Consider the following 24,934-nt stretch of genomic DNA (forward strand, 5'->3'; position numbering starts at 1 on the left):
GCAATTACTACTTCTGTAGGGGGAGGGGTGGTGTAAAAAAAGAATTTGCTTCACAGTTGGATGAAACCACTGATGTGCAGAACATGAATCAGCTCATAGGTGTAGTACATGTATGAAAAAGAAGTGCTAGATGACAATTTCTTTCTGTTTATCACTAACACTAATGCTAGAGGGGAAGAACACTTTAATTTGTTACTGCTGATTTTGTGGTATGTAATGTAAACTGAAAACCTCTGCTTCGGGATGAAAGAACCAGCTAGCAGTATAGCAAGGATGATGAAGTCATGCAAGTAAAAAGAGTTAGCCTAGGACTACCCGTCCACATAGACATCAGTTATTGGCCAGCAGTATGTTTTCTGATCATGACTTAGCACTAAAGGAAACAGGGATGTTGAAAATATGATCATCTAAGGACCAGTGACTTACACCTTTTCAACTTGCTGTTCAAAAAGATAGTAGTATGTACAAGCGTCTTCCCCTCCCTGCCCCCCACCCACTGAAGTATGCCAACTGTTCAGGGATAGGTACTAATTCAAGTTTTTGACATAAGGAATGACATTCTTTAAAAACATTGGCACTGATAAGGCAAGTAACAATTATTTGCATGATTTCAAGTGGCTTGCTGATGCAGTATATATCAGGGATATAGATTTATGTGTCAAATGTTCTGCACCTATAACTTCTTATCTGAAATGTTGAGATTTTAATATTGAGGTGATAATGTTAGGATTTTTAAGTATTGAATTATGGTGCAGATCAGGTGAGTGCCGAGAATTTGACTCCTCAAGCATAGACTATACAGCTTCTCGCTCGTTTGAGAATAAAATTAATGATGTGTTGTATTAAATATAACATACGATGTTATGTGTGTTTACGAGCCACATCCAAATGCAGCAGCAGAATAAGAATATATAGTTTCCGATGCAACAAAATTGGAGAAAGGAAAACCTTTCACTGTTCTGTCCCAAATTAAAGTATTGACTTCCAGCCTTTGATACAGCTGTTGTCTGATGGAGCACTGAACTTAAGCAGAGTGATCTCTATGGAGAAAGTACCTCATCATTTGCAAGTCTAAGATTGAGCTGCATATCTAGAATATTCCAAAAACACTTGCAATCATTGCTGACAACCCACAATTGTGATTTGAGATTTTCTAATTCAGCACATTTTTTTTTTAAATCTCAAGATTTGGAGCCTGATCTATAGCTTAGTCTATCCATTTTGGAGACAGATATAGATGCATTGGAAAAACACTGTAGACTCTATCATTCTACTCCCTGATGTAAAACTATTATCATCATTATTGTTATTAATTTTAGGTAGTGTTCTTAATTTAATACAGTTTTTTAGTGCTTTTACCTAGAATTGGTATTCCGCATAGACATCAAATACTAGTTAAATTACCTACAGATACCAAATATTTGTTGATATACTTTGTAGAAAACTACATGCAGCTTATGGATGTTTCCCTAAGGAAAAAAGGAAGAAGGAAAGGAAAACTTTGGGAAAAAGGATAGGTATCATCTTAGCTAATAGGATTTTTCATGGGATGATACATGTCAATTTGCTGTGTCTGTAAGGGAATTTACAGAGGAATATGGATAGACACAACGCTCCATGAGGTTCCTAATAGATGAGGGCTCAGTTGTAAACGATTCACAGAAACAGATCATTGCAATTTCATATATAGTATAAAGATGAAAACACTGGATGAATATCATGTTAATGATATTTATAAATATTTATTGAACTTCTACTATGCATGAGGCACTCTGCTACATTACTATCTCCTTGAGTTCTCCCAACAAGCGTACAAGGCAGGTCCTGTTATACTTTGCAGAAAAGACAACTAATGCACAAAGAGATTAAGGAGTTTTTCTTAAGCTTACACACCCAGTAAGGAGTAGAACCATTATGTGAACTGAGAGCCAAGTCCTCATCTGGATTCACCATTGCATTAATGTATGATGTTACAACCCTGCAAACCTAACAAGTAAAGGAGTGGCTGCGTGCTGTCTGCTACATCCCGGGCACTGAGCCAGACACTGAGGTGCTAGGATGACAAGGCTCTGTCATCTCCTTTGGCATCTTATGGCCAAGTGTGGGGGGCTCTCAAGTAACAGGCAGAAACAGTTAAGTTTGACAAGTGCTGTGATTGATGGAGCAAGATATCTATGGACACACAGAAAGATGGTCACCTGCTCCACCTTGAGAGGTCAGAGAAGGTTTCTCAGAACCTGTTTATCTAATGATAGATCTGTCATGCCTAGAAGATATTTGTGGTGACCCTAATGTTTGAGTGGTGATAGAAGGCAGGTTGGAAGTATTCTTGTGGCTTAGGGAACAAGCCCAGGTTTAAAAGAATGAGAAAAGTTTCTTCCCAGACAACCCATGAAATAGCTAAGAAGCTCAAGGTCATCAGCAATTCCCAGCCAGCAAGATTCACTGGCAGAGAATTCTGGGACCAGCTAGGAATATGGACTTCTTCTTTGCTCGTGGGATTGCAGACAGGAGAGAGCTTGGGTGGCTCTTTGGAGATCAATGCAGTGTCCTAGCCATCTTAAGGATTGATTGCGTGACACTATCCTGCTACTCCGACACCTCCTAAAAGCAACAAACATTGCCCAGTGTTAATTGCCCTGGTGAAAGGAGATGTCTGAGGGCTCTTCCATGCTGTGACAGGTCCCAGCTGGTCTCCAGGGAGGGAGGGACAACTGCCACACACTCTGTAGAGACCTCCCAAGGAAAAGTGGGAATGGGAACTGTGATTTCCTGAGCATCTACTACATGCCACACACTGTTACATTCTACTCTTGCACCAAACTCTAAGGATTAGGCCTGATTATTTCCATTTTAACACATGAGAAACCCGAGGCCCAACACCTGTCTACAAGAGCACTGTTCAATGGAGTTTTCTGCAATGATAAAAACAATTCTGTGGTGTCTAATACAGTAGCCACTAGCCACATAGTTATTGAGTACTTGAAATGTGGCTACTGTAACTGAAGAATGGAATTTTAATTATATTTCATTTTATTTTACCTAACTTTAGATCATCACGGATAGATCAGAGAGAAGTCAAATGACTTACCCAAGACCACACAGTTAGTTTGAAGCATGGGGTTCTAAAGCCAAGTTTTCTGTTTTTAAAAGGATGGGAATTTTCCAGAAAGCCACAATCCATCCAGAATTTCAGGTTTTTCTCCTCCTACTCCTTGCCTAAGCCCAATCCAAAGAGCATTGCTCATTTTGTGCACATCCCACCCAACCTTTGCAAAATCATCCTTAGGTGATGGAAATGATTCCAACGAAAACAAGAGGAGGCATTTTTACTTCTTAGTAGCATCGTCCCACAGGCCTTGGAGTTCTCAACACCATGCAATGACACGCCCAACGGAGAAAACAAAACTTGCCAATGAAAAAATGACTAAACTCGAGCATGCGAATGGAGAAAAATCTTTACCTTCAAGTATATTGAGGGGAGTAGGGAGATATCAAGGCAGGGAATTTTGAAGAAACAACATTTATATTATAGAACCTACAACATTGCCTTCAAGTTTGTCCTTTTAAGATCAGAAACACGAAAATGGCAGTGAGATTTCCTAGACACTGTGGGACCTAGGTCTGTTGTTTTATTAGTTCATCTATTCATCCATGTCTTACTCCCATCTGGCTTATTAACTGACTTGAAACCTCAGAGAATGAGTTTGAAGCAGGAATTCTACTTTGTCATCAGAAACACAAACAAATAGAATAGTATCTTATAAATCTACACCTTTTATGAGTCTTATTTTGAAGCTGAATAAACAGAGACTCAGACAGAGAAAGGGATCTGTCCAAGGTCTCAGGAAAGGTTCATGGCCCAGAAAGGGACTTTTCCGTGTCTGGCCACAGTTCTGAAACTGATCTGTCAAATTTCTCTTTTGTATCGGTTCTGCAGAAGCCAAGGTGAAGAATGTGATGACATGAATAAGATCAATGGTGATGGCTGCTCCCTTTTCTGCCGACAGGAAATTTCCTTCAATTGCATTGGTGAGTCTTTGCCGTGTCTCAGGGTCTGGCTGGAGAAATGGACGGTGTGGAATAGCTGGTCAATTACAATAACAACAATAGTCATGTCTACATTACCATTCACTCTTGTATATTACACATGTTTATTGAGTGCCTCTTATGTACCAGGCACTGTTTTTAGGCATCAGGAAATACAGCAGTGAAAAAACAAACAAACAAAACAAGTCCTCAAAAGCTTATGTTCTTGTAGATAATGGTAATGACAGGTTACTTTTTGGATCAAGCTTTACCTTACAAATATTATTGCTTTTCTTCACACGAGCTGTCTGGGGTGGCTATTATTATAGATGTTTAAGGCTGTTTTTGTTACTTCACGGATGAGAAAAAATCAGAAGCTAGAAAGATTATGAAACTTCTGGAGTCATGCAAGTCAGCAGTGACTGAAGGGCCAGGACTTGAACCTCATTTTGCCTGATTCTCAACAGCCTGCTCAGCCCATTTTGGTGCATAACCTCTAGCCAGGATCTAGGAAGCACCAGGGCCCTCTGCAGACTCAGAACCTTGGGCAGTTTCTCTGATCGGAGGGAAGAGCAATAGCAGACCAGCCTGTGTTTAGAAAGCAAACGTCCTTTTCCCACCTTTACAGAGTCTGTGGGGAAATTTGTTTTCCTCTGCCTTTTTGCACAGTCTGGCTATCTTGTTGTTTCAGCCCCACTTGGGAGGCCCTGGCCAGCCTGGGGCTGGTAAACAGACAGGGGTTGGGGGCAGGGATGGAATTTTGAGCTGGCCCAGATGAGATCATACTTCCTTTAAGATGCAAATCGATACCTGAAGATCAAAGGTCCTCCGGCTAATCCCCTGGGCTGGAGGTGAAAACTAATCACAATTCATTTGCAAGTACAAAAGACAGAGGTGCTCCATCTGAAGAGGGAAGGGGCAGCTACAGAGGGGGTGAAAACCTTAGTGGGAAGATTTCTCACCAAAGGCAATTTTCTAGGGGGACTAAAGGCGGGGAGATGTCATCGCATCCTGGCATCTGCAGAGCATTACAGGGGTACATTTAACATCCTTTCTCCTGGTAGATCCTGAGCTCTCCGTGAGAGTAAAACCACGTATCATTCATCTCATATTCAATTCTCAACACCCATTTATTGCTCACCTACTATCTCCTGGGCACCCAGTGGGGGCTGAGCAGCACAATAGAGGTGCTCGGTGAAAGTTTGTGGTTAGAAGAAAGGAAGGTGCTTAGGGAGGAAAGACGTGGGATTTTCTAGACAGGACCTTGGGTTTTTCAGTTGCAGATTTTTTTCTCTCCACTCTTGGGTTGAATTTGGTTGATACTAGCCTCGTGGTGTGGTGAAAAGAAGCTTGGACTAAAATTAAAGAAAACTAGACCATGGTGCCAGCTGTGCTCAGAACTTGCTTAAAGCTGGCCAAGTCACTTTTCTAGTCTGGGCCTCAGTTTACCACCTGTAAATCAAAATGATTGGGTCAAGTGATCTCTAAGAGCCTTGTCTGCACTTCTGTGTGTGATTTCCAAGGTGGGGGGCTGAATTCCTTGTAATCCTGAGCTCCACTTAAACCAAACCCTCACCTTTACCACCATCCTCACGGCAACCAGCATTACTCCCAGACCATGCTGGAAATATCTGCCTATTTTACTCGCACTAATGTGGCATGTAACTTAGGTGCTTCTGGGAAGAGGGTAGGATGTGGTGAAAGTAGGATATGATACCCTAAGAGACGTGCTTGAGCCCTGACATACATATGCCGTGTTGCTTTAGACCTATGTGACAATAAACAGAAATAAGGAAATCTTTTACAGGTAGAAAGCTCATTGTCCATGGAAGGGGTCTGTCAATTATGGCCCACAGGCCAGAACTGGCCTACTGCCTATAACTATAAATACAGTTTTATTGGAACACAGCCATGCTTGTTCATTTCCATATTGTTTAGAATGCTTTCATGATATAATGAGAGAGTTGAGTGGTTGCAACAGAGACTCTGTGGCCCCCAAACCTATAATGTTCATTAGCTTGTCCTTTATCTACAAAGTTTGTCAACACCAGGTCCATGGATTTGGGGCCTTTGATACTCTTGGTTGTTGGAGCCTGGCACAGAGAGTTGGTGAAAATTATGACATGATCCACCATGTCTTAGAAGAACTGCATTTGGAACATACAGTGGTAGGGACTAGGAGACTCTGATGGAAACAGCCCTGGACTGCAAGTCTAGCCCCAGCTTGCCTTTCCTCCTTGGCCCTCACTTTTCCTTCTTTACTTTGGCAAAAGTGACTGTTTTGGACTAGATCTGTGTTTTTCAAATTGTGTTAACTGGCTGATTAAGAGGAAAGGAATGAAGATAAAGATGTTACCAAGAGGATGAGACTGGGATGCTCATAGATCTGTTTTATAGACTATAATTCTCTACCAGATTTTAAGGGCTCTGCTACTGATATTAAATAATATTAGTTAAACACCTATTATATACCAACCACATTTATAAACTCTTATTCTCGTAACAACTCTTTCATTGCACTGCTTTTTAAAAAAGAGGAAGCTGAGGCATGGATGGCGAGCCATGGATACACAGTTAAGTGTTGGAGCTGGGGTTTAAACCAAGAGAGTCTGACTCCAGAGCTCACTATGGTAAGCTGCCTGCAAAGAAGACAGCTCCTAGTCTGCAGGCTTTAGGGGTGAATGAGAAAAATATTGTTATGGAACAATTCATGTAACAAATCGATGGAATGGAATACAAAACCATCAGTGATGTGGACAGTGTCCAGGGAAGGCTGTTTGCTACCCCTGTATATGGAGTGGGGTTTATGTTAGAGGAAGGACCTCAGCTGTGCCCTTCACTGGCATAGTCCCATTAGGGACACCGAGACGCAGGCATTCCGGGAAGAAAGGAGTCGTCCGGAGATCCCAGCTCCCAGGGATTGCATTCCAAGGACAGCCCCCATAGCTTGAGTCTAGAAAACTATCTCCCTCTAAAAGGAATGGCTGAGAAATAGACAATGAATCTTTGGCTCCCAACACACCTAGCTTTCATGAGTCAGAGAGATGACGGTAGAGTGTGGGGGACTTTGCTGAGATGGACACTGGTCATATCATAACGTTTGTGAAGACAGTGATCAAGGCAGTGGCCAAGAGATCAGACACACCGTGGCTTAGGTGTGTGACCTGGGCTAAGCCTCAATGTTAACATCCAGAAAATGGTAAAAGTCCCAGAACCCAGCAGTGGGAGATATTGACCAATATTTTTGGACTCATACTGTCTGTATCTCCCTTCCTAGACTGAGGGAATAATTCTCCTAATGAGGCAGAGCCTAACCCTTGCTACAGCAATTGAAGACCCAAGCATCTCATTCTCCTAGGCTCCTGTGTAGCTTGTGTGTGGGCAGACAGCCTAGGCCTTCCCTCTTCCCCTGCAATTGGACACACCAACCCAAGGCTTTGAATTAGAAGCTAGTGGTGGTAAGACATAAGGATTCTGCAGAAGCCATTTTGATGAGGACAGTGAGAGTAGCCACAACCATGCCAATTTCCCAAGTACCAGGGACAGCATCTAACATCAAAGCTGAAATGACTGTGCATAGCAACAGCTCTGGATCCTTTCACAAAACCAGTCCTGGGACCTAATCTTGGGCTTGGAATGGGGCTCAGAGCACTCAAGCCCGGCTCTGCCGCCCTCCCAGAGAGTCTTTCATAAGTATCCATTATTTTCGAATGGATTTTATTTGTGTGCTTTTTTGCTTAAGTTGTCCCAAGTTGTTCCTGTTGATTGTTTGTCACTTAAAATCCTGGCTGAAAATTATTGTCATAAGATCTGTGAGGTTTAGCCTCATTCGTGCACATGAACTATTACTTTTTTCAGTGTGTGTTTGTGTGAGAGGTTTTCTTGGGAGGGGCGGAATATCAGTGACAACCACCATTTGTGGCTACCTGCTAGGTCAGCAGTCCACAACCTTTTTGGCACCAGGGGCTGGTTTCATGGAAGACAATTTTCCACGGACAGGGGGTGGGGAGGTGGGGCAGGGGGTGGCATGGGGGTGGCGGAGCTCTGAGGCCTGGTCTCTAACATGCCTTGTACTGTATCAGTCCACGGGCCGGGCTTTGGGGATCGCAGCGCTTGGTGGCAGGCTCTGCGTCAGGCACCTTTGTTTAGTATGAGACTATGTGAGGTCTCTTATTTCCATACGTGGGGTCTGAGTCCTATAATGACCTATTGTAACCTGCCCAAGGTCACACAGCGCAGAGGTGTGACCTGTATCTCCAGACTGAATCAAGAGCCCCTGCTTTTTCTGCTCTGCCTCCACATTTGAGCGACTCCCTTCCTTCCTCCCCCACCTGCCTTCCTTCCTTCCTTCCTCCTTCTTTCTTTCTTTCTGCTTCTGTTTTCCCTCCTCCTTTTCCTTCTCTTCCTCTTCCTCCTCCTCCTCCTCCTCCTTCATCTCTGGCCATTTAGAAGGGCCAATGTGTTTCCCTGGGTTGGTAACACCAGCATTAGGGTGGGTGACAGATTTATGGTGACATTCTCATTCACTTTTCAGAAGCCCACACATCCGGAAGTATTCCCAAGGTGCCAATGTGTTATTATGCAACACCCTGGGGACTTCCCTTTCCCGCTTTCCCAGCCCCAGTGCCCTCACCCCCCAGCGTGGAGTAAGCTGCTTGTTAAAATGAACACCCCCCGCAAGCCTCTTAGGCAATGCAGGCTACATCCTTTGCAATGTGGAAATTATCTTGTCCGTTTTCCCTCTTTTAAAAATATAACATACACCAGGCCTGAGGTTTCAGTTCAGAAATGTGGTATCAGTAAAATGATAAGTCCCCCAGCAGGCACTGGCTGGAGGCATTGTTCCACGGCGCTGGGAATTCTGCTCCTGAGCACTGAGTCATAAACCACAGACAGGCTGCTGATAAACGCGGAAGGGGGGCAGGTAATGGTCAAATTAGTCAGACGAAATGTGAGGGATCCCCAGAAGGGGTGATGCTTAGTGACATATCTCGAGCGGGTCACCCTGCGACCTTCTGGTTGACGTTTAATGCATTCCAGGAGATGCAGTGGAGAAGTCCTCACGCTGGGTTCTGACTTACGACCCTGTGTTCTTCAGGACGGTTGGGTCCAGGTCCCAGTTTCCACACACAAGCCTCCTGGCTACAGCTTAGCATCTCAGAGCCTCAGTTTCTCCCTTTGTGAAATGAGGGTGATCGGACCGAGGGCTCTAAAGCTCTAAAGCTGCTTTCCTCATCCGAGGACTCCTGATTTGTCAAACAGCTATTTAAAGGCTTTGGATTTCAAATCCTGCTCCGCTGATATATCGTTAGGAAAACAAAGTGAAAGGGACCCCCACGTTGTCTCTCCCAGACAGGCAGGCATTCCCTACGTCTCCTCCTCTCCCTCCCTCCCCACCCGGCTTCTCTCCCTGGCTCGCTGCCCTTAGCCTCACTTTGTCTCCGATCCCTGACACAGCATCCCAGCCCCTGTGCTAGAGCCAGGGCCAGTAACTCAATTAGCACCCACCCGCCCGCCTCCCTCCCCCACGGGAGGCAGATAAGGGGAAGGAGGAGGGATCCGTCTGCCTCCTCACCAGTTGCTGGGAGGGGCAGGGAGGTCGCTGAGCCCGTGGCCCCTCTGTCAGGCTGCCCCGCCTGCTCCCAGTCCAGGCGAGAAAGGAAAACAAGAAGATGAATCGCCGTGTCTTCTTGGTGGATGTTCCGATGAGACTTTAGAACAACAGTGACGACAAAGGAAAACAGCATCTGCTGGAGGAGAGGGGAAAGAATGGGCTCTGCTGGGAATTGCATTTATTATTATTTTTCTTTCTAACAATGGGAAATCATAATAGATGATCCACCTCTCACCTTAAAAAAAAAATTAAAATTAAAAAGAAAACTTCTCCAGGCTACAAGTATTCATTCAGACCTCCCTCTGTGGAAAACGTAGTAAATTTCCCCCAAACACTTTCTTGAAGTCAAGCTTCCCTTGACCTGAGGACAGGCCTTTAAAAGGGAAAAACGAAAGAGGACAATGAGTGGCGGTCATGGTGGTGGTGGCAATAATAATAATCTAGCAGCTGCATGGGTGCCCTGCTTCGCACTGGCATAATGACATGTGGTATGATGGTTATGAGCGTCTATTCCGGGTGAAAAGGCTGTCCCAGACATTTTTACTCTGTGCCTCCGTTTCCTCATCTGTAAAATGGGTTGGTAATAATTCCTACTTCTTAGAGTTGTTGTGAGGATAGAATGAGTTTGTATATGTAAAGTGTTTAAAACAGGGACACCTGACAAGTGTTATCTATAGGTTTGCTACTGCTGCTGACATTATTGTTATTAATATTCTTAATTCAGAAGTCCCGGCAACCCTATGAAATAGATGATATTATTATCCTACTTTTATAGAGGAAAAAATTGTGATTCAGAGAGCTTAAGTAATTTGCCTAAGGTCACACAGCTAGAAATAGCAGAGGTGAGAGTCACAGTACCTAGGCAGAGTCTGCACACTTAACCATGAAGTTTTTCCATGTTTAGGCACCCGACTGTGCCAGCCGCTCGGCTAAATATTTTCTTAAATGATTTTATTCATCCTCCCAGCAACTGTGTAGCATCAGAATAGTTACACTAACTATTTTGCTCATTGGGAAACTGAGGCATCGGCAGTTTAAGTGAATTGCCCAAAGTCATATAGCCAGGCAGATCAGAGAAGGAGACTTCCAACCCTGTCTGCCTGCCCTGAAGACTCTGCTCAATATCCAGACAAACTCTTTAAAATCAAGAGACTGTTTCTCTTTTCCGCTATTTCTGTTTAGTGCCATTGAATCACAGCAGGAAATGAAAGTGAATGAATGCATATGTCCTTCTGCCATTTTCATGAGTCATGAAAACAACAATTTTCAGTTGTTATCACCCAATAAATGTTCTACCACATAAAGCCTATGCCCCCAATGTAGGGCCATTGTATGTTTTGGGCTATATTTTGTTTTTTAACAGATCACCCTCCATTGGCAGTAGCCAAATTGTTTTTAAGGGTAGAATATGTTTGACACTTCACAAGGTTGTCACAGCAATAGGCAGGGGACAGAGCAGTCTGAGTTCAAATGTCTATTCGTTGCACTTATTACGTGGGTCATCTTGGTCACCTCCTATCCCCCTTCTGAGCCTCAGTTTCCTCTTCTGGAAAATGGACATAATTATAACACCTATAGCTCTGTTTAGAAAAAGAATGAAATAACATCTCTAGTGTGTTTAGCACAATGCACAGCAGTTAGCAGACCATCGAGAATGTCAGTGAAGGCGGCCTCTCCTTCCTCACCTCCCATCTCCGCTGTGAGTGATGCACAGGCAGCCAGTCCATCTCTGGCAAAGATGGTCCTGAACTAGATCCTGCCACTGAATTACTGTGATACCTTTTGCAAAGTGCCGGAACCCCCTGTTCTCAGTTTCCTGGCTATAAAGTGATGAGGGTGAATTAGATGTGCTCCCAGGGCCCTTTCAGCTCTGACTTCTCAAATTTAAATCCCACATCCCTTATTGTTTTAAAACCATGCATTTTAAAAGAAATGAAGGCTTGGGGAGGAGAAAGGAATTCCTTTCACCCAAAGGGTCACAGGGGGTCACTGAGGGGACAAAAGAGCAGGAAAAGGAGGAGATGGGGCAGAAGGCTGCGGTGCAGCAGGACCAAAGATCTGAAGTCCTCGACAGGGAGGTCTGATGGACGCATTCAAACACCCTTGAGTCAGCCCCGGTTAGGATCAAGCTTGCCGTCCTGCCTCCGACCAAGGCTTACCACCTCCTTTGGAAACCCGGGAGGCCTACCCCACAGAGAGGCGGTGCTGGAATGAAAAGAAACAGGACGGCCTCTGACGCCAGAAGGGAGGAATTCTAGCCCGCAGCAGCCCAGGTCAGCTTCCTGACTCTCAGGAAGGGGTCAGGCTCCGGGAACCTACTTGGTACTTGCTTGAATATGAGGAATTGAGACCAAACTTTGATGTGCGCTTTTGAAAAACAGCCAGCGTCCAAGGCAGGTGAATCTGGGTAGCCAAGAACAAGGACTTCATTGTGGCATTTAAAGTGACCAGAAATCCATCTGCACATACATGTGCCTTCATGTGCATCTGTGCAGTGGTGACCGAGGTAGCCTGGAAGAGGGAAGAGGCCTCTGGGCCAGGTGTCAGGGGCCTTTTCTTAGCTCCTGGCTCTCTGCTGTTTCTCGCAGTCCATGTTGGGTTGGAAAAGGCATTTAATATTCATGAGCTGTGATCTCCACTTGAAGGGAGTGCCCTGGGGGAAACTGAAATATTAAGCAAGTGAGGGATATAGACCTAATTGTATCCTCCTTTTCTTTTTTGGACAGAGAAGTAATGTGCTTAAAATAAAATGATGGATGGGCAGTCAGGATTGTGTGAAAACTTCACTGTTAGAGCCTGCAGAAAAAATCGGCTGCTTCTCTAACCTGTGCGATCAGCCCCAGGCAGACGATGGTGCAGTTTGGCTGCTGGGTTGTGTCATTCATTCATTCCACCCGCATTTACTGATGGCTGCTGTGTGCCAAGCACTGTGCTCGTGTCAAGGGAAACAGCAGTGAACAAGGAGGGCCAGCGAGGTTGGAAAAATAACACCAATAATTATTTAAAGATCGGTGTCAAAAATGCCACCAAGTGGAACTACTTGGAGGTATATGACCCAAGGGCCTCCTTTCCATTGAGGGATCGCAGAGAACTTAATGATGTGACATTTTAAGCTGAAGCTTGCAGGTTGAATAAGAAGTGGGCATATTAGGGAGATACGGGGCAGATGACTGAGCAAGGATTACAAGAAGAAGTTCAGACTATTCACTTTTCAGCAGGGGAGAACTTTTGAAGAAGGAAAAGAAAGTCAGAAGTCAGCATGGCTGGACTGTAGTGAACAAAGGAGGGATGAGGCGAAAGCCCAGCAGGCTCTAATCCTCGAGGACAATGGTGAGGCTGCCGCTTAGGCATGAAGGAAGGAGATAGCAACTCCCTAGTACCTGTGGCCCCCACTCTTGGGCACAATAGTCACGTGCATGCTTGCACAGCCCGGGGGTTGGCACACTACTACTGCCCACGGCCCAGCCCAACCTGCCGCCTGTTTTGGCAGATCAAGTTTTATTGAAACGTAACTACATTCCTTTGTTTACATATTTGCCACCACAAAGGCAGAGTTGAGTTGTTCCCACAGAGACCTTGTATGGCCCGCAAAGCCAAATATTTCCTATCTGGCCCTGTACAGAAAAAGTGGCCAACTGCTGGCTCAGACGGATGAGCATACATGTGGCCCTTCATATCCTCAGGTTCCACATTCTCGAATTTAGTCAACCTTGGATTGAAATTATTGGGGGGAAAAAAAGAAGAAAAAATAACAATACAACAATAAAAAAAAATACAAATAAAAGCCCAATATAGTAGAACAACTATTTGCATTGTATTAGGTATTATAAGCAATTTAGAGATGATTTAAAGTACACGAGAGGAAGTGCATAGGTTATATGCAAATACTGTGCCATTTTATATCAGGGACTTGAGTATCTGTGGATTTTGGCATCTGAGGGTGGTCCTGGAACCAGTCCCCTGCAGATACCGAGGGACGACAGTAGAGGTGGAGAAAGAATAACCAGTTATGCGGATCAAGGCAGATGAGGGGGAGAGGTGAACATGCCACTTCATGTACCTCCATGCTGGCCCTATACCAGCACAGCTGTGATATTATTGACACTCCACGATTTTCACTTCCACATCTGTGTCCTTCACCCTTGGGGAAGGAGGTTATCCATACCCTTTCTTGTATGATACCCCCAGTATCTAGCTCGAGCCAGTCATTGTCTGATACACTGAAACCAAGGACACTTTAAAGCTGAAAGGAGTGGCCAGAGGAGCCCAAACAGCTTGTCTTGCAAAAGGCTCTGCTGCATCCTGGGCCCTTCCTGGACCAGCAGAAGGAAGTGCCTTGATACTGATGGAGAATCTAGCAGAGTATCTCTTTTCAAGCCCACAGCACCCCTGGCAGCCAGGCAATGTTATCACCACTTTCCAGATGACACAATAGAGCACCCAAATATTTAAGTGACTTTTGAGAAAGTGGCCTCCGTTCAATAAGTATGTGTTGAGCTGGGAGACCATCACGAGAGAAGCGAACCTTCCTGAGTGCCGCATCTTGTGCCAGGCCGCGGCCTCACACGTTACTTTCCTGTCCTCTCTTGATCTTCCCAAGGTGGCAGGAAGATGTAAAATAGGGGCCATTGCCCCCGTTTTACACAAGGAAAAACCAAAGCTCAGTAAGATGAAGTGGCTTATTCAAAGCGGCAGTTTATTACGTGGCAAAATTGAGATTTCAACCAAGATCTACCCAGCTCTAAAACTAGAGTAGCCAGATGCCCTCCTCCAAAATACCAGACCTTCAGAACAGGTAGGAATAGTGAGAGATATCCAGTTGTCCCTCGATATCCGCGGGGGATTGTTTCCAGGACCTCCCGTGCATACCAAAATTCAGAGATGCTCAAGTCCCTGACGTAAAATGCCATAGTATTTGCATATAGCCTATGCACTTCCTCCCATATACTTTAAATCATCTCTAGATTACTTGTAATACCTAATACAGTGTACATGCTGTGTACATAGTTGTCACGCTGTATTGTTTAGGGAATAATGACAAGGAAAAAAGTCTGTACATGTTCGGTACAGATGCAATTTCTTTTTTCGGAATATTTTCCATCCGTGGTTGGTTGAATCCATGGATGTAAAACGAGCCAGAGGGCCGATTGTATCGACTGCATATTTCCAGCCCTTTTCCATCTCATTATCCCAGACAATAGTCATAATAGTACAAATAACACAAATTATTAATTAAATTAAATTAATTGGATGAAATTAATTCAGTGCTTCTCCATTAAGTCCTGTGGTTAAAGACATTAATCCTATGAGGTAGTTTTAACATTATACAGGCTCTGTAGATAAGCAAATGGAGGCACAGAGATAAGTAATTTACCCAAGGGTCCCAGTTCCCAGTAAGGGATTCCAGCCCTGGAAGTCTGGCTCATAAGCCCACAGGTTTAACTGCTAATTTATGCTATGTCTTCATCGTTAAGGTTATCTAATAAAATGTGTACTCTCAAGAGCTGAACAGCCTAGCAGCAAACAGATAATGAGAAGGGGAAACAATGCACGGAGCCCAAGAAATCTTCACATCACAAAAGGATCCCAGGGTCTCTTTAAGAAACACTGTTTCAAGTGTTTGTTTACAGATCATTAAATACTTAACAGAGGGAGAAAGTAAAAGGCGACTTTCTCTTGGCCACTACTGGTTAAGAGCCAAAGAGAAATTAACATAAATCAAATCTGAAATTATAATAATTATTAAGGGACTATGCTTTCCATTTTAATTTGCTAGACAGAAAGACAAAATACCCCAGTCCCAGTATCTGAGTTCTGCCCACACCTGCCCGGTGGTTGCATCCTCTGTCCTCCAGGCAGCGGTTGGTCTACAGACAGCTAGAAATGAACGTGACCCATCTCACACTAGTTTTTGTCTATATTAAGCACCTGCTGCATACAAAGCTCTGTGCTGTGCAGGATGCAGATGGGAGGGACAAATAGCAGAAAACCTTTACTAGAGGGCTTCGGAAGACAATGGTCATTAAAGATAGGAAGGGATTGGTGTGAAAGAACTGCAGGAGCAGTGGAAAGCCCTGATGGAGGTGTTGGCAAGTCTGTGAAAGATTCCTGGATAGCTGCACTCAGATAAGACCAGGTGTGGGGCTCTGCCACTATAAAGGCCCGGAACAAGGGCTCTTTCCTGTGTACAGTGAGTAGACTCGTCCTAAAGAAAGCTACTGTAGGGATGGGTGGACGGGTCTGGTCCTGCAGCAAGTAGTGGTTTCTGGACAGAAGTGTGACAGGCTGAGAGCAATATTTTAAGAAGAACAACCTCTTCGAAAGGCATGCCCTTCAAGGCCCAACAAAGTATTCTTGGCAAACCGACCTGAAAAGAAATCAGACTGATTTTAGCTTTCAACACCAGTCAGAAACCCAGCCCAAATTATCCATAAGTTTAAATTAAACTATCAACCGCCATTGGCAGGACGATGCAAAGTCCCGGCTGGAGCTGGTCCCTCCGTTCGAGAGTCCAAAACCGCTCGTATAACTTGAGTTCAGCCTCATTACCAAGGAAAGGGCTGCGCGAGCATCTTAAATCCCTTTTCCAATTGGTCTGTGTGCCTGTTGCCAAGAGAACTCCTTAAGGAACAGGAAAGGAGGAGAGAGTGATCAACCTGACTCCAAGCACAGGAACCACTTCTCGGCTCCAGGTTTGGGCCCTCAAATACCTTTTTCCCACTGAGAAATGGGAGTGCTGTTTCTTACTGATGCCATCTTCTTTCATTCATTTATGAATGTGTTCCTCACACAGGCTTTTATTTATTGGGTGCCTCTTACATGCCAGGTCCGTTCTACTTGGATGCCCCCCAGGCACTCAAATTCAACACGTCTCATACAAAGCTTACCCTCCTTCTCCCCAGACCTGCTGCAAGTATTTTTCTCAGTCTCAACTGGTGGCGCCACTGACCAACCAGACATTTCAACTAGAAGCTTGGAAAACATCCGTAACTCTTCCCTCTCTGTCACTTCCCACATTCTAACAATTACCATTCTTCCGATTTTACTTGGAAATCGTATCTTTTTTGACCCAAATCAGTTTCTCTCTCCCCCATTATTATTGCTCCATCCGAGGCCCCCTTCAGCTCCTGCCTGGACTATTGCAAGAGAACTTAACAGGTTCCCGGTTCCCCATCTTTGCTGGCCCCAAACCACCCTCCAGTCTAATGCAAATACCGTTTGTCCCTCTGCATTGTCTTTGAGATACACATGAATTCCTTACTAGGGCATTCAAGGTCTGCATAGTCTGATCTGGTTATTTGCATTTTATACTTCAAAGTCTTCTTGTTCTTTCCGCCTCCTACCTTGTTCCTGGCTCCCTTTCATTTGCTCACAGCGTTCCCCAGCCAGGAATGTGCTCCTCCCCTGAGAGACACAGCCCAGGTGCCACCTCCTGGGAGAAGTCTGTTTGGGTAAGCCTGGATTGGGAGGTCCCTCCTCTGTGCTCCTACAGCATCTTCTCCTTCAGAGCAAAATGTCGTGCAGTCGTAACTTACGTATCTCCCCTCTCACCAGAACCTCAGCTCCTGGAGTGCGGAGACCTGCTTTAATTCATAGGATTTTCCAGGAGTTAGTCCAGGATCTGGCTGATAATAATTTGTGGTTCAGTAAGTATAGACTAAATGGGTGAAAGGGGGATCTATTTCTTAAGAGACAGTTTTATTTTTCAGGCAACAAAGTAGAGAAGAGCTGTGTTGGTCTTTAGAGCCAGACCAACCTCAGTTCGAATCGGAGCCCTTCCACCTTCTGGCTGTCATCTGGGGCAGGATGTCTCGGTTCAGGTGGGGTTTGGTGCCCCGAGGTGTCCACATCTTAGTTCTGCCACAAAAGGCGCAGGGGGCTCCTTTGGTTGGTTTCCTCATCTGTGAACCAGCAGTGTGGCTATATTGATACTCCCCAGGCCTAGAAAGGACTACATCAGTGTTAGTGCGGAGCCTTCTTTACGTTCCTGTAGGGAGGGACTCAGATGCTCACACTCCTTTCCCGTCTCTGTGGTGGCAGTGGCCATTGCTCTTTGGCGAGGTCTAAACGCTTTAGATCTTTAGAAGAAGGGGTGGGCAGAGCCAGTGATTTTGGTGGTATTTAGCTCGCCCCCTACGACTTTCTGATAACCCCAAATTGAGCTGCTTTTGAATACCCGGTCCCAGTCCCCGGGCTCCCTTCCATTCGGGGAGGGAGCCTAATTAACTGGTAGCTGGAAAGAGCTGCAGGTACACCACCCCCCAGGCAGAGAACTCAAAAGGAAGTGGATAACTGTGTAAATAACACTGCTTTAAGGGGCATTTAAGCCAATGCTCTTTGTTAAGGAAATTGATGGCTTTGTAAGTCCTGCGTCTGAAGGGAGTACTTGAGCTGAAGGTCCCCATCTCGCCTCGTAAATTCCCTAATGGACCGTGGGCCCCGAGGCTGGGCCTGGCGTGTTCAATCACTTGCCAAGGAAAACTCGGATTTCACTTTAAAAAAATTAAAAACGTTTAACCAAAGCATAACTTATCGAGCCCATGCAGTTTAACTGTGGCACAAGGTAGCAGAGACAGATTACTGCCTTCGGGGAAAAGGAGGCTCCTGATTTTTTATAAATTAGTTTTTTAAATGCTAGATGTGGTACTAGGTGGTTTCTTTCTTTTTTCATTTTCTTTTCTTTGTATTTTTTTTGGAGACAGAGTCTCTCAGTCACCCAGGCTGGAGTACTGTGGCGTCAGTCTAGCTCACAGCAACCTCAAACTCCTGGGCTCAAGCAATCCTCCTGCCTCAGCCTCCTGAGTAGCTGGGACTACAGGCACACAGGACCATGCCTGGCTATTTTTGCTATTTTTTTAGAGATGGGATCTCACTCTTTCTCAGGCTGGCCATAAACTTCTGGCCTCAAGCAATATGCTGGGATTACAGACATGAGCCACCGTGACAGGCCCTAGGTGGTTCTGTATAGCTTCTCGTTTCGTCTTCCTGCCGTCTGAGAAGATAGTCATTATTTCACCAGTTTGCCAAAGAGGAAACTGAGACTTAGAGCTGAAGTTTGCTGGTCATTGACACCCAGCTAATTAGTGGGGAGCTGGGATGTGATCACAGCTCCACCAGGTCCCCGAGCCCCTAAGTAGTACAAATCGCAGGGCATCCCAGAAAGAATCAGATCAGCTCATCTCATTAGATCCTCCTCAGTATCCACATCCTTACAAAAGACACGAATTGGGCAACACGAGTGTATGTTCAGACTTGGATTTTGAAATCAAACTAGTCTGGATTTGATTCTTGATTCTGCAACTTGTGAAACCTTAGGCAATGAATTAACCTCTTTAAACCTCAATTATCTTGTCTATAAAATGGAGATAATCATAACACCAAACACATAGGGCTCCTCTAGGATTAAATGGTATTATATACTTGAAACATGTAATACTGTACTTAGCATGTAGCAAGGCATTCAGTTATCTATTTACCTAGACTAAATATAATACATTGAATAGACTAAATACAATTTTATTGCAGCACAATTCACAATCGCAAAGATTTGGAATCAACGTAAGTGCCCATGAATTCATGAGTTGATAAAGAAAATGTGGTCTTTATATACCATGAAGTACTATTCAGCCATAAAAAGGAATGAAATAATGTCTTTTGTGGCAAGCTGGATAGAACTGGGGACCCTAATCCTAAGTGACGTATCTCAGGAATGAAAAGAAAAAAAAAACACCACATGTACTCTCTAATAATAGGGAGCTAAGTGCTGGGCACACATGGGCACAAAGAGATGTAAAGGACATTGGAAACCAAGAAAGGGGGAGGATAGGTGAGGGTAAGGGGTACAATGAACCTGTCGGGTACAATGAACACTATTCTGGGGATGGGCACACTAAAAGCCCTGACTTAAGCATTATACAAGGTATCCATGTAACAGAAATATTTGTACACCCCTAATATTTTGAAATAAAACCAGAAAAAAATTAAATATAATTTTGATTGGGGAAGTAGATGATGCTATCAGAGGACATAGAGAGAGACCACTAGCCCTTCCGGAGGTGAACTTCCAGAGAAGTTTTCCAGAAGGAGTGTCCAATTAAACTATGAATAAAGGATGAAGGGGGACTTGCCATAGAAAAAGCAAAGCTGAGAATCTGGAGTAAGCCTCTTCAAAGGTGGGGAGGTGAGAGAGAACATGGTCTATTAGACTGGAGTGCACTGGAGAAGAGAGAAGGCTACAGAGGCAGGCAGGGACCAGACTATGTTTTGTCAATCATCATTAAGCCTCAGTTGGAAAATGTTGGATGAATAACTCAATATCTTCTGAGGCAGCCAATTTGATTTTGGAGCAACTATAGTTTGTTCAAAGAGTTTTCAGCTCCATCTCCTCTGGACCTTCTCTTCTCCAGGTTAAACATCTTCATACCTATCTGAGCTTTGCTTAGTGGATGATGTGTATCCAGGGTCCTATTCTCTGAACATATCTTAACTCACCAGTGGCCCAGAATTGGTCTGTCCAGCCATAGCTGGTCCAGCTGGGACCCGAGGAGACTTCTCTATCCTTTGTCCCAGAATCTACAGCCAATAAGGCAATCTGCAATCTCTTGCTTTTTTTTTTGAGCAAACACTTCCTTCAGTTGGTGGAAACTGACCTCCAAGTGACCACTGCTCATTGGAACTGTTTTTGAATAGGAGTAGTTATGATGACCCTTACCATCTCTGATCAAAAAGAGCAGTGGTTTTGAATGATATTTTCAAATGTTCCAGGCTAACTCTTAAGATTTCGGACAAATTTCCCCTTCCCCTTCTTTCCCTCCTTCCTTTCTTTCCTCCCTCTGTTCTTCCCCCTTCCTTCCTTATTGAGAGAAGGAAAAGACATATACACACATTTTCAGAAGAACAAAATACAGTTAAACAATATAAATCAAAGAGCATATAGCTTCAAGTTAACATAAAATCCTATTTCAGGGGCTAAAGAGTAACCCACCCATCACATAAGAGAAAGAAAACTTACCCAAGTGCAATCCTGCCTACTCCACAGCTCTGTCCTTTAGAGCACTGCAGTGTGCCTCACCAGCTTGGAGATGGAAGACATTGTGGCTTGAATGGCTCATCTATTTTGGACTTATCTGAACCATATGGTAGGAGGATGGTCTTCAAGTAGGGCCAAACCAATCAGGACTCAGGGTGGGAAGGATCCATTGTGACACTCCAGTTTCTGCATGGGAACCCCACCAAGAACACAGCATGCTGCGGTCACCTTAGTCATGACCAGCTATGCCAGACTGGGGTAACTGGCTTGGTTTTCATGTGCTGCCCTGACTCATCCTTGAGTCCTTGGCCCACTGGTAGACATAGCATCCACTTGTCCAAAAGTCTTTTTTTTCTGGGATTGCATGGATGCCTTAGCAGAATGTTGGGCTGTCTTTTTTACTGGATTGAAGAATAGATATACATAAATATATGCTAACTTTCATTTGCATGCATTGTTTTTCTTTATGCTCACATACATCCATTTCTCACAGACCAAGTCCTATTTGACATTTCATATTTTTTAATATTCATATAATGAGCCTTAATTAGCCAGTCAGAACCCTTGGCCTCTAACTATTAATTAGGCAGCATTCAGTGAGTTACTTAACCTTTCTGAATCTCAGTTTCCACATTTGCAAAAGGAAGCTTATGGACTAGATAATTTCTAAAAAACCTTGCAGTGCTAAGCCATTCATTCTTTTGCAAATATTTGTGATCGTCTTCCATGTACCAGAATCTAAATGCAACCATGGACACAACAGCCTGTTTCTGCTCTCATGGAGCTGCCATCCTGTTTTAGAGAGAATACAGTGGACAAGTAAATATTTGGAGAAGTAAGATAATGCTTTGAAGGGAATAAAATAGACTGGTGGAATAGAGACTGGAGTGAGGGTGGGAACTATTTTTCGGTAGTATGGTTAGACAAATCTTCACTGGGCAGGTGATGGTTGAGCTGAGACCTAAACAAACAAACAAAAAAATTGGAAAAGCCATTTGGTAACTGGGGAGATGAGTTCTGGATTGTATCTGCAATAATAAAACGTGAAAATAACACTGCTTATAGTTTTTATGTTTGAGCATTTTCCATAGCATTATTTTACTTGACCTTTACAGCCACTTTCCAAAATGAGTAGGAAAAGTAAAATTGTCATTTTTTTAATAGGCAAAAAGAGCAAGACTCAGAATGATGGCATATGTCACCTGATACCTGAGAGTAAGCCAGTGACAGGGCTGAGGTCCAGACTTTGATTTCTGGCCCTGTATTCCATCTGCTTCCCATTACAGTCCCGCATATGTTTTCCAGAACGGGTTCATCACCTACACCATTCTCAGTCTTCATTTTGTTGATCATGTTTCCCCATCCGAACTGAAAGTGTGATTTAATGATTGAAGCGCAAACAGTTAAGAACTAAATACATATTAGAGTGACACAGTTGAAGGGGATCACAAAGCTACTCAATGTAACTCTCTCATTCAACACTAGTGGAAACTGCAGAAATGGCAGCCCAGAGAGGGAAAGTGACTTGTCCAAAATCATAGAGTAGATCAGGGCATCGGTTCCAATCTCCCATTCCCTTGGCTCCCTGTTCAATAGTGTACCAGGCTGTGGATTTTGAGAAAGTGTCTCATCCATCCCTCCCTCCCTCTCTCTCTCCCTTCCTCCCTCTTTCTTTCTTTCTTTCTTTTCTTTCTTTCTATTCTTTCTCTCTCTCACTCTCTCTTTCTTTCTCTCTCTCCTTCCTTCCTTCCTTCTTTTTTTTAGTATGAAGATGAGATCACATTAAAACCACTGACACTCCATTTGTATTATAGTTTGCTATCTTTTACTACCCCCTTTTTGCCACTTTTTCAACACTCTCTGCATATCAATGTTTTGAATTGTTTTTGTCCATTTATCCTTACATATTATCCAGGCAAAATTTCATTCTGTCATTTCCCGGTGATACTTTGAAAAGCCTTTGGGTCCCAGGCATCACCCTCCCTTCTGTTTGTGCTTAGAATGCTGCCCATATCTTGGCCACTATATAATTCACGTGGTACTGAATTTATGCTGCCTTCCTTGTTATTGGAACCCAAAAGAGACCTGGCTGAAAGTCATTTAGGGCTTTGAACATTATGCTCTATTGGCTGTGTTGTTATTTATTAGAATTACTATCTTGACTTATAATCTTTTAGGCCATTTAAATAACTATACTAAATTCAAGGTGATGTAAATGCATCCTCAAGTTCCAATTCATGAGACTGTCAGATCTCTTTATTAAATTTTAGTCTAATATGTGGTACCTTTTCTATCCAAATATTTCATTTCTTTTCAAATTCAGCTAAGACAGAAAATAAAAGAACATTTAGGACAGATGATGAAACACAATGTCTCATAGGAAAAAAATATTATAAGATAGTTTATATAGAATTGAATTTTTCCTTCTAATGTGTGCTTGGGTTTATATGATGACCTCATTTTATTTAATATTTTCATAAAAATCTTTATATAGCACAATCTGTTAAAACACATTCAAATCAGGTTTGATACACCTTCAATACAATCAATAACAGAGATTCAAAAGCTTCAAAAAAAGTTCATTAATTTATCACTTACTGAGTACCTGCTACGAGACTAATACTATTCTAAGTTTTAGGGGTATAAATATCAGTAAGACTGGGGCCAATTCACAAATGTCTCAGAATCCGAGAGCTGTACATAACCATTCATTCATTTATATACACTTATTCATTTATTCTTAAATATCAGTAACATAATATGGCCAGGCTATTTTCTTGATCCTAAAGAAAATGATGCACTTTAAAATATGCTTCTATGAAACTTATATCACATGGGAGCAGATAAAAATAATAAATTTAAAATTGATTTTAGATAGTGAATAATACTGTGAAGGAAATAAAACAAGATGGTATGCCACTCTCTAATGGGGATGGAGGAATAGAATGTGAGCTTACTGCAGGTAGATAGGGTCATCACTTAAGGAAGTACTATTTGAAATGATCCCTAAGTAATGAAAAGACCATGAGAAAAGTCAGGAAAAAAATATTCCAGGAAATGTAGCCATCAAGTTCAAGTTCCTGGAGCAATATCAAGTTTGGCTTAAGGAATAGATACTTGTTGAATGGATAGATGTCCGTCTGGATGAATGAATGAATGAATGGAAGGTACTGAGCAAGGGGGATAGTAGTAGGAATTAGAGGGAAAAAGCAGGGACTTGTGTACGTCATGATACAAACTTTAGACTTTGTTCCACATGAGATGGGAAGCCATTGAGGAGTTTTAAGTGAGAGGGGTGGCATGATGTAGTTTGTATTTTTGGAAGAGCACTATAACTATGTCCTGAAAAAAGGATTATTGTAAAACAGACATAGAAGAATCAGACAGACTGGTTAAATGAGCATTGCCATAGTGATGGTGGCTTGGTAGTATGGTAGTGGTGGAGCAAAGTGGATCTATTTGGAATGTTCTGGGAGAAAATAACCTATAGGATATACTGATGGATTTCATGTGGTGCTGACAGGTGGGCTGAAGAAAATGGGAGAGATGACTGGGAAGGTTTTGGTTTGGTCATTGTTGGGCAATGGTGGTGGAGTCATTTACTAAGGTGGAGGAAAAGGGAATGTGGGGAGAAATCAGTATTTTTGTTTTAGACATGTTGAACATGGGATGACTTTAAATGTGTAGATATTTATTAGAGATGTCATTGTACTCAGGACTCAGAGAAGAGGTAATATCTAAAGCCATAAATGTTTAAGTCACTGGTACAGAGGTGTTTTATAATTTTTATTTAAAAACTGGGCCTGGATGAGAGAGTGTAAGATAGAGAAGAAAAGGAGGCCCCAGACATAACACTGAAGTTTGGCAGCATTTAATGTAAAGAAAGAGAAGACAGAAATGGGTCTATGTGGGAGGAGCCAGAAGGTATTAGGATGACCCGTTGTCATGGAATCCACGAGGGAGAGTACCTGGAGAAAAGAGGAGTGGGTTACTTCCGTATATGCTTTAAGGCAGTCTAGCAAGATAAGAATTTTGATATATGATTAGTTTTGGCAACATTGAGGTCAATGATGACCTTAATGAGACTGATTTGGTGGAGAGGTGAGTACAGAAGCTAGATTGGAACCAACTGAAGAGTGACATGTAGGAGAGAAAGGGGAGAATGTAAGTCTAGATAACTCAATAAATTTTACTCTAAACCATAGAAAGGAAAATGTGAGATAGGAGAGAGTATTCAAGAGATGTAGAATGAAGGGAGGTTA

The 24,934-nt window shown here is 43.3% G+C and overlaps 1 protein-coding gene across 1 annotated transcript in view; it reads left to right on the forward strand.

Moving 5' to 3' along the window:
• The window catches only part of PAPPA (pappalysin 1), a 237,473-nt gene that overhangs the window by 112,367 nt on the left and 100,172 nt on the right, over positions 1–24,934 (forward strand). The window contains exon 9 of the mRNA XM_069474586.1: positions 3,941–4,032. Within this exon, the coding sequence (XP_069330687.1) occupies positions 3,941–4,032 (92 nt within the window). The remainder of the gene's footprint in view (positions 1–3,940; positions 4,033–24,934) is intronic.

This window comes from Eulemur rufifrons, chromosome 7 (genome assembly GCF_041146395.1).
Source record: "Eulemur rufifrons isolate Redbay chromosome 7, OSU_ERuf_1, whole genome shotgun sequence".
In the NCBI taxonomy this organism is placed as follows: domain Eukaryota; kingdom Metazoa; phylum Chordata; class Mammalia; order Primates; family Lemuridae; genus Eulemur; species Eulemur rufifrons.